The 10,999-nt window shown below is 40.0% G+C and overlaps 1 protein-coding gene across 1 annotated transcript; it reads right to left on the reverse strand.

Moving 5' to 3' along the window:
- Positions 1 to 4,997: 4,997 nt before the first annotated feature.
- LOC144792941 (UDP-GalNAc:beta-1,3-N-acetylgalactosaminyltransferase 1-like) lies at positions 4,998 to 9,604 on the reverse strand. Its single transcript, XM_078668147.1, has one exon. It carries the CDS (start codon positions 7,153 to 7,155, stop codon positions 6,184 to 6,186), a length of 972 nt encoding a protein of 323 aa, XP_078524273.1. The 5' UTR covers positions 7,156 to 9,604; the 3' UTR covers positions 4,998 to 6,183.
- Between the last annotated feature and the right edge of the window lie 1,395 nt (positions 9,605 to 10,999).

Consider the following 10,999-nt stretch of genomic DNA (forward strand, 5'->3'; position numbering starts at 1 on the left):
TGCGTTGTAAATACATGCGTTGTAATGGTACTTCGTTGTAATGGATCCTGCGTTGTAAAAATTGCGTGGTAAAGGTAGGTCGTTGTAAAAGTTGCGTGGTAATGGTTGTATACCGGATAATAACATCATTCATTTCCTTAGAGAATTATACAATGGTGCTAGGGCCACTATTAGATATGGCAAAAGAGGGGAGTGTACTAGAATGTTCAATATAGCGAGGGATGTGAGGCAAGGATGCGTTCTCGCACCTTTCCTATTCTCTATATACATTAATGAGCTAGAGAGTGTCCTGCTTCAAGATTGTCATGATATGCCTACGGCACAAAATAGATCAATACCTGCACTTATCTACGCAGATGATGCTGTTCTAATGGCAAGGACCCCCCTGGCTATGCAATTAATGATATCATCATTCAGTACTTTTATGACTAAACTGGACCTGAAGGTCAACTGTACAAAGACTTTCAGTATGGACTGTGGTAGAGGAACTAATTTGAAAAAAAGAACAATGTTTATTGACTTTAAACCCTTAGACCATGTCCAAACCTTCCCATATCTAGGAATTCTCTTTGACCGCACTGGACAGTGGGGTAGTGCAGTCAAAGGTAGGAACCTGTTATTTGGCAAATCAATTATGGCCCTTAAACTGTTTAGTAAAAGGTTAGGGAGTAAACCAGTGAAGAGCTCCTTTATATATATAATTCAAGTTGTGTAGCTGTTGCTACGTAGGGAGCGGGAATCTGGGGTGATGCAAATGTTTCTATTCTCCAGTTAACAGAAAACGGCTTCATCAGATATCTTCTATCGTTACCTGAAAGCATTTCCACCTATAACTGCCATATTGAATTAGGCTTACCCTACCTAGAGGACATTATCAAGATTCAGCCAGTTCTTCTTTGGCATAGGGTGTGGACAACAAAAGAATGCCATCTAAATCGTCTTATCTTGGGAGATATATTGAAAATGGACTGTGTCCACCGAGTGAAATGGTTGAGATATGTAAAGACGTTTCTCGTTAACATTGACCATCCTGAGTATTACGACAGCCCTCTTTTAATGGATCAGATTCCAAGAAAAGTATTAAAAAAGCTATGTTTAACTTATTTGGAACAATGTAGGGAGAAAATTGAGCTTACTAAGAAAACTGTGATCTCTCATCAACTGATACTTATTCCGCAGGTTATTCAACCGTACTTAACCCTGCAGATGAGAGATCATGAAAGATTTTTGATCATCCGTTTCAGGTTTGGTATTCTTTTTAGACTCCTGAGCTTTCCCTTTATCAATAATTTGAGTGGTAGCATTTTTAATTGTCCTTGTGATAACTCGTCTACACAATCAGACGGATGTATGACGTTACAACGCATACTTTTACAACGACTACCATTACAACGCATTTTTACAACGCAAAAACTTTTACAACGCATACAATTACAACGCAGGATTTTACAACGCAAGTACCTTTACAACGCATACCATTACAACGTAAATATTGGTAAGTATATAATTTTTTTTAAATATAAATTAATTTTAATTATTAAAATATAATTAAATTTTATTTAATGTAATTTAATTAATTTAATTTAAAAATAATTTTAATTTATTTTTACAAATTAACCCTGTACCCCAAAAACTGAAAACTGACCCTGAACCCTAAAAATACCCCTTTACCCAAAAACTGAAAACTAACCCTGAACCCTAAAAATACCCCTTTACCCAAAAACTGAAAACTGACCCTGAACCCTAAAAATACCCCTTTACCCAAAAACTGAAAACTGACCCTGAACCCTAAAAATACCCCTTTACCCAAAAACTGAAAACTGACCCTGAACCCAAAAAATACCCCTTTACCCAAAAACTGAAAACTGACCCTGAACCCTAAAAATACCCCTTTACCCAAAAACTGAAAACTGACCCTGAACCCTAAAAATACCCCTTTACCCAAAAACTGAAAACTAACCCTGAACCCTAAAAATACCCCTTTACCCAAAAACTAAAAACTGACCCTGAACCCTAAAAATACCCCTTTACCCAAAAACTGAAAACTAACCCTGAACCCTAAAAATACCCCTTTACCCAAAAACCCAAAACTGACCCTGAACCCTAAAAATACCCCATACCCAAAAACACAAACATATAATATATTAAAAATAATTATATACTTACCAATACTTACGTTGTAATGGTATGCGTTGTAAAGGTACTTGCGTTGTAAAATCCTGCGTTGTAATTGTATGCGTTGTAAAAGTTTTTGCGTTGTAAAAACTTCGTTGTAATGGCAGTTCGTTGTAAAAGTTGCGTTGTAAAGGTTGTTTCCCAATCAGACATTCACATCTTATTCTTCTGCAAATTTTATTCCAAACCAAGGAAAAGTTGGATTTTGCCAATATTAAGGTATCTAGAGCTAAGACAATGCCGGCCTGCCTTTTTAGCAATGTTGAAATTAGATGATATTTTTAATATGGCATCAGTCTCTGCTTTTCTATAAAAAACGTTTTATTTCCGGAAATCAATTATTATATGATTTTACTTGTAATTGAACTGTGGCATTTTATTATGAATATTATATGTTGTATGAATTATGAACTATGTATTTTAATTGTTGTAATATAAATTGTAATTATGTGTAAACTTTTATGGTTATTATATAAAATAACCGAATAAAGTCTCTTGACCTGAACTGATAAAAGGCTCCCTGTTTTCAGTTTTTACTGATTTTTACTGCTAAATACAGACAGAAATACATTTATTTTTAAATGTAGATCAAAACGAAATTGGGTGCTTTTTGAGTGACTCTAAACACACTTTGCCATGACTGCCAGGCCTGTTACTGTGTGGATTGACAAGTAAGGGGGTTAAAAAAGGAATTATAGTAAAGAGGCTTAGACAGCAGTAGATATGGACAAGGCTGATACGGAAATGTGCATATTTTCATAGAAGTGCATTGATTTATCTTCTGCGGGTGTTCATACCACTGAAACTTGGCAGGCATTTAAGCATGAATGCATATTTATTGGTTAAATAAATGTGGAAATATACTAGTTTCAGCTTTAGTTTTTTCACAAAACCCATAATAAATATAGATAAATACACAAGCTTGACAAAAACAAAATACAGAAGGAAATGTATAAAAATAAATACCATAATACCGGAATTCCTATTTATAAAGCTCTGTCTACCAAAGTCGATGTAAATGGTGAAAGTTCAGATACTACCCCAATATTCCATGGAACGAGATAAAGCTGCCCCCTCTCGCCTTATTTGCCGGGTTTTCAAATTGTTCCTGATTAAGGTTTCCATGGAAAGAGCAGTTAGAAGCTTAAATGCAGGCGACAATAAAATTTAACTGTTTGCCAATTACATTCTTTGCGTTATAACTAACCTAGAGGAGTCTCCACAGGTCCTACAGAAAGTTAGGTCTCTTTTTTTAATGAAGTGTAGGGTTCAAGATACATTATGGTAAATCCCAAGGAATAAACATTGAAGACCCCCACCACACAGGGCAGGGCGGAAACCGTTTGATCAATGTGGATCAGTATAGCCCCTATAAAGTATCTGGGCATAAATCTCCCTTCCAAACCCAGAGACATTTATCGATGCAATCACCAACCTCATCTCCACACTCTATACAAGGACATGTCCTGCTGGGGCAAATTAGAAATTTCTTGGATAGGGAGAATGACAAGCCTTAAAATTAACTTTATGCCTTGTCTCCTTTACATGGCCTAGATCTTGCTACTGGATTTCGCTATATTGTAGTAGGATTGTAGTGGGAGGGGGGAGTTAGGGAAAAAAGAGAGAGTTAGCATGAGGTGCGGAAGAGAGAGCGAAAAAGATCTATCTGGGGAAAATATGACTAAACAAGCTACAAGATGGAATACATACTTTTTGAATAGTGTGGAACATCGCTGGTCTGGGATGAGAATAGAGAGATACTTTATGATGAGAAAGGAAGACTCCTCTTCCAAAACTACCAGAGATTTATAGGACTGTCAAGCAGTCAAGAAGAGATGTATTGAAAAACATAACCCTAAGCAAGATGCTGCTTCTAAACCACCACAAGTCTTTGGAGTAATCCAAAAGCTATATGGGTGCAAACCCTCCAGACAACACAGATTACAAACTCCACCAGGAGATTGTAGAGATTAAGAGGCGCACCAGGTGCAATGAGGGTGCAACCCCAGGAAGATGTCATTTGCAACAACCAACCAGGAGAATTAGGTGACTATGGAATGCCACAGACATATGGTCAGCACTCTTAGAAAAACACAACTTACATTCGGTAACCAGTGATCTTGGGCAGACAGAGTCCAGATTACCTGCTTGCCATTTTGAAGTGGTAGTGGAGGAACAAACTGAAGAAAGAATTAAGTAAGAATAGAAAAGTGGTAGTGAACGGTGACTAAGGAATGGAGAAGACTTATGGCCCATGTGATTCCCCTCAACCAACCATTTTGGGTAACCACTGTTGTAACATCACTCCAGTGACTAACTGGATTCTGATCCAGTTACTCATGCTAAAGGCTTCCAATGGAAGCCATGTACGTCAATTCTCTTTTTACTCGGTCAGATTCTGAATATTTGATGTCATTTGCCGCCCCTCCAGAAATACCTAAGAAACCTTTTACTTCTTTTCTTAGATGTTGGGGAGGACTCACTCTTGTTTCCCTTGGAGGCAGAATGTACCTACTGGGAGTATTTCATGAGGATCTTTAGAGAGCACAAATATGTTTGGAAATTTGTGTGTTGAGCTGCATCATTTGGCCCCCTCTTTTAAAACTTCTTTTTGGAAGGGAAACCCCAGAAACATTCTGTGGAGTGACATGCTCGGTTAGAAGCAATGGCAGAAGTGCGCTATATAAATATGTTATCAAACATAACAAACACTGTTTCAGTGCTCATCTGGTGCCACAGCCCACCACTTTAAGACGTGACACAAATCAATAAGGCATTCACAGTTAGATTGGTGCATCAATTAAGTAGCAGTCAAACAACAGTACCACAAATTTTGTTTATTCAACCTGTATCGAGAGTGACACCAGAGCAAGTCTCTCTAGGGCACACCTTGAAAGAAACAAGCACCTTATCCTGCAAGTAAGCACTCAGGGTGACACTCTACTGCAAAATCGAGCACAATCGATATTTGTGCCGCTTTTCACAATAGTGCCTATGAGATACTGAGCGCAGGTTGCACTCATGTGTATTGAAGAAAACTATAGTTTTTGGCAAAGTAATGCATGGAAAATGTTGTCTGACCGTGTTTATGCTTGTTATTTTCGTTTCGCAGGTGCATAATATTCTGGTACCATACCTCAATGTGAACAAAGTACTGTTTGTGCATCTTATTCTCCATGTTTTGCACCAAGGTGTAAATCAAAACCAAATAATGACTGCGCCCCACATTAAATGTTATTTGTGGCAAAGTATTTTTGCACCAGCCATTTACACCTTTGTATTAGTAACATTTAATTCCTGAACAAAGCCCTCAGAAGAGATGCTGGTAATTTGTGATGTGTTAAACTGCTATTCATTTAAGATTTAGACATTTTGATGGGTGTTGATTTGAATGCTAAAAAGGAAAAAACCAAGCGTTTGCAATGCAATAGGTCTCGCATTTGCAAGAGTTTAAGCCATTAGCACTGTAAATGACAATGCCTTTTATTTATCTGTTTTGATAATTAGCACATAAATAAAAGGCATTGTCATTTACAATGCCAATAGCTCAAACTCTTGTAAATGCAAGACCTAATTTATTTCAAAGAATCGTCCGCCATTGTCCTGGGCTGCTTGGAAAGGAAAAGCGAGCACGACGTGCTGAATGCTTCAGGAAAGCATGTCATGCCTGCAGTAGGAGAAACACATTAAAGAAAATAGTGCTTACAGACTAACTAAGACATACCTTGTAACAACAGACGTAAAAGGGCCAGTCCTCATGGGAGGTTACAAATAAAGACATGGTGGTACCAAGGAGGGAGTAACAAGCTTAATAACTAATCAGAAGGCAGAATTGTCGTAGGACCAAGACACAAGCCAATGACAAACATGGGCAGAGAGTAGGCGGGGCTTTAAGTCTATACTCAAATACAGCATCCCTCATAGAGCAGCGCATGCGCTGCCCATACTCGACCTAAAAAGAGCCATAAGGTGTTTCTGTTTTGTATTTTTGTGCATCACTTCTGTTGCTCATAAACATGTATCCAGAGTTTTGTTTTGTATGGCCTTCCAAACGGTTACCAGTTCATTCGAGGACAGACCATGTACAGCACATACACTCTTATAATTACATAGAGAAATTTTACGTTTACTTAAAAAGAACAGTTTTGTTTTTTCTGGAACATGGACATTCACGTTCAGGACTTTTAAACATATTCCAACATAGGCATCTTCAATCCAAATAGGTTTTACATGGCTCATAACTTCATAGATTTTCAGGGCCAGCTTTCCAGAGAGTACATATCCCAGGCCACTGCAATATGGTGGGAACAACCTGAAGGGATATTCTTCATAAGAAATGTAATTTTTCGCCCAAATGATTCTTTGCGAGTAGGTATCAGTAAAGGTGTAACCAGTAAACAAACTATCAGATGAACTGAAATTCCGAAGAAAATTTAGTAAATTGGGAATATTGATGAACACATCTGAATCTGTTTTCATTATGTATGTGGCATTTGAGCAGAATTCGGAAAACCATCGAAAAGCCATTATTGTTTTTAAAGTAAGGTTATCATAGCTATCCAGAAAATCTTCTTGAATAATGTCCCCCTTGAGCTTACTTTCTTCTTCTATCAAAGTTTCCGTCTTGGCATCTGCAGCTGGTTCTTGGCCAAGTAAGAACAGGGTTTTAACTTGATGTCCCAACCACATGTCCACCGAACCCCATGTTAGTCTTATGGTCTGTCGGACTAACGCATCTTTCGGTCTTGAAGTCACCAAAATGACCAAGAAAGGGTTGGTGTCTTCACATTTGGCATGTTCGCGTAGAGTGAAAGTGAAATTTTTCTTGTAGATGGGTTTGTATTCGTAGAAGTACATCCAATTCATTTTCTGAACCACAGTGGGCGATTGTTGGATGATTAACCACATCAGTATTGTTGCAGTGATTCCAGCTATGGTAAAAAACCAGAATCTCAAACGTATTAAATCTCTTGATGCCATGACCTTCACCGCTTCCACATCTGGAGACTACATGTCCGCAGACCCTAATTCCTCATTCTGTAGTGGCACTTTGTTCTACAAGAAAGGAAAATATAAATATTAATAAAATAAAAAATCTGACCTTTATATTAGACGGTTTATTAAAATATGATTGGTACAGTAAATTAGCAGTTAGTGTTGCAGACAATGAAGAAAGGCTCTGACAGTGATCATAGACAAAAACAAGGTAGCATGGCATGGATATTTGTGAAGTGTTACAATCCACCTAGTGCTAATGTGAGCCTTATTGTGAGGTGCCCAGTAAAATTATGTGGTAGTACACACCATTATTCGCGGAGATTTGCGTAACGCGATTCCACAAATTCCGCCAACCCCTAATCATGACCAATCTAATTTCCATATGTGACCCCCCCCCCCCCCAAATGGGTCAGGAACACAGCCCAGATCCCACGAGCTGACCTAGAAGAAAGAATTAGCTCGCTGCTCCCTTCCTCCACTGACCACCTCTCCACTACCGAACTCACCTCTCTTTACAACTCCAATATGATGCTCCCCCTAGATCAAATTGCCCTCCTGAAGCTAAAGAAATCCAGGAACATCCCTTCCAGATAATGGTTTACCACTGACGAAGAAAGAAGACAGCTAAGAGCTGCAGAAAGAATCTGGAGAAATAACCCCTCCACCCTCCACCGAGATAAACTCCAAACAGCCCGCAGGAGATACAAAAATCACATTAAGATCAAAAAGTCAGCTTTCTTCTGCTCTGCGCTAGAAAACGCAAAAAAATGACCCAAAGAGCTTTTCAATATCATAAGGAATCAAACCTTCAAACCCATACCTACCTCAATACAGGCATCCAAAGAACAATGCGACAACTTCGCAATCTTGTTCAATGACAAAATCTCCAAGATTGACCTCTCATTTGGTGCAAATCCCATCGCCTCCAACAAGACCAAAGCGTCTGAAACTAATGTTAGAACCCCCCAGAAGTCTCCAAAACAGTGTCCCACTTCTCTCCTATCCATGAAGCAGAGATAGTCAAACTAATGTCCAACGCCAAGCCCTCATCTCACGCCCTGGATCAGTTACCCCCTCAACTGGCCAAAGACTTGAAGCTCGTCCTTGCCCCACTATGGTGCAAGATCATAAACAGTTCACTGAGCTCCGGATCCGTACCGGACTGCCTCAAAGTAGAACAAGTCATGCCATTGCTAAAAAAATCAGGTCTAGACACTGACGATCTAAATAACTTCCGACCTGTATCGAACCTACCTTTTCTATCCAAAATCATGGAAAGTTGTGTACTCCCACAGTTGACGCAACACCTGGATAACATCAATCTACTAGATCCCCATCAATCAGGCTTCTGAAAGGGATGCAGCACAGAATCAGTAATCCTCAATGTCAGAGACAACCTACTCAAGTCACTCGACTCGGATCAAAGCTGCCTGCTCATCCTCCTAGATTTATCGGCCACAATCGATACAGTTGACCACAAATTACTCATAAAGGTTTTACAAGAAAGTGCCAGTCTCCAAGGGTCGGTCCTCCACTGGTTCTCTTCCTTTCTCCACAACCGTTCACAAAGAATAAAAAAAAAAAACTTTGAGTTCGACCTAAACCCAGTAATCAGAGGTGTTCCTCAAGGATCAGTACTCTCCCCACAGCTCTTCAACATCTACATGGAACCCCTTACCTCTCTACTCAGGAAATCCAACATCCCCTTTCATTTATATGCAGACGACACGCAACTCTATATAGAAACCACCTCAATTGACGACATCCAGAGACTTAATAACACGCTCAAGGAGGTTCAACACTGTTTGACAAGCAATCAACTGAAAGTCAACCAAGAAAAAACGGAGATCTCCTCATCTCCAACAAAGACGAAAACCCACAAATTGAAGAATGGCTCAAAGCCATTGACGCCCTCAATGGCAAACTCACCTTAGTGGAATCAGTAAAATCTCTAGGGATCACCCTGGACCCAAAACTGGACATGAAGAAACACATCAGAAGATCTGCCAAAATTGCCTTTCTCAACCTAAAACTACTCTACAAAATTAAACCCTTCCCCCCACCCAAGGACCTTCAACAAACCCCTCAAGCACTGGTCCTCTCCAGAATAGACTATGGGATCGCTACCTTGAGTGGAACAGCAAAATCCCACCTCGACCCCCCTGAAGACAACCCTCAATGCAGCTGCCAGAATGGTCACTGGAATTAAGAAATTCGAACACATTTCGCCAGCTCTCAGAGAACTCAGATGGCTCCCAGTTGAGTTGCCAGCCAGCTTCAGAACAGCCTGCCTCACTCACAAAGTGCTGCACAAAGGCAAACCGGAAAACCAGGCCGACAAACTCAAAAAGGCAGGCCAGTCAAGAAATCTCAGGCGCTCCAACTCTCTACTACTCATCCCTCCAAGAACTCGCAAGCATAAAACCTCAGCCAAATCTTTTGCTGGTAACACTCCAAAAATCTGAATCTCCCCCCCCCCCCCCCACATCAGAACAACCCTCCCGTTTCCAAAATTCAAAAGCCTACTCAATGCCCTCTTCCTCAACAGATCTTGAGCGTACCGATAGAACCCAGGTAGCTCCTCAGCCGACACTCCACCTTACCTCAAACCTCGTGACTGACGACACTGATTCGGATCATCAGACTTGTCCTGCATCCTCTTCTCCTCTGCCCCTTCACCCACACGCTTGTTCCCTTCCCTGCTTGAACCCTCATGTTCTACCATTCCCCTGTATCATATGTTTGCTCATTACTGTATATGCTGTGAAGCGCTCTGATACCCCCGGGTCCAGTTGGCGCTATACAAAACTTCTAAATAAATATTAATAAATACATAATAACTTCCCATTTACAGAAAGGGGAATTCCCATAAAGATGAGGCTACCCTTTCCACCTTCTTTTTTTTTACAAAAAATAGAAAAAAGCACGCAGTGAAGAACATAAGTGAGGGCAGCACAAAAGGTTTTAGTTCTACCAATGTCCTCTATGGGACAACAACCCACACAATCTAACTTGGATGCCATCGATGGAGGTTGGTGGACTCAAAGTTTGAAGCCCACACGCAACAAAAAAAGCAAGACTACGTCACCTACAGATGGAGATTCACCCACTGTCTTCGGACAAGGGCTAAAGCAAGGAACAATAACTTTTGATGACCTGATCATCCAGGATTCATCAAAATGAACCTTTTGCAAGAAGTTCTATGTGGCTTTAATCTTAAGATTTATATATTTTTTGTCAAACATTATTTTATTAGTTTGTGAACAACTTACATCATACAACATACCTTTCAAGTCATCCCTCACAGGGGTGCCTCAAGATGCAATAAGACTGTAGGTAGCCTATAACGCTGAACATTCCATATGCACCCAACCCCGGCCTCACTGAATCGCCAACAAACGTTACAGTTACTCGTAGTACCTTGCAGTGATACGTCGCGTGAAAGATTTATATATTTTATCTGTGGACTAGTGAATGAAATTGCTTCACACGACCCAGCACTTTGCGAAAGTATCAGAGAATTTATAGACAGTTGGTTTAAAATGATAGACACTTGGTTTAAAATTATGTTAATGTTAGTGAAACTTGTACAGCGCACGATTACCCTCAGGTGTCTTGGCGCTTCCGATGCAACATGCTATGCTAGGTGCTACTATTGCTGAAAAAGCTAGGTCTTCAGCTGTTTCCTAAATTCCAGAAGTGAAGGAATTTTCCTAAGAAGCAAAGGAAGAGCATTCCATCCTCTAATAGTGTTACATGTAAGACTTCTCCCCCCCCCCCCATAACAGAAAGGTGAACCATTCAACGCTTTGGGAGGCGGCAAAAG

This window comes from Lissotriton helveticus, chromosome 11 (assembly GCF_964261635.1).
Source record: "Lissotriton helveticus chromosome 11, aLisHel1.1, whole genome shotgun sequence".
Taxonomy (NCBI): Eukaryota; Metazoa; Chordata; class Amphibia; order Caudata; family Salamandridae; genus Lissotriton; species Lissotriton helveticus.

Bases quoted from the DNA above. Each gene is read 5' to 3' on its own strand.
- LOC144792941 (XM_078668147.1), bottom strand. From the start codon at position 7,155: ATGGCATCAAGAGATTTAATACGTTTGAGATTCTGGTTTTTTACCATA.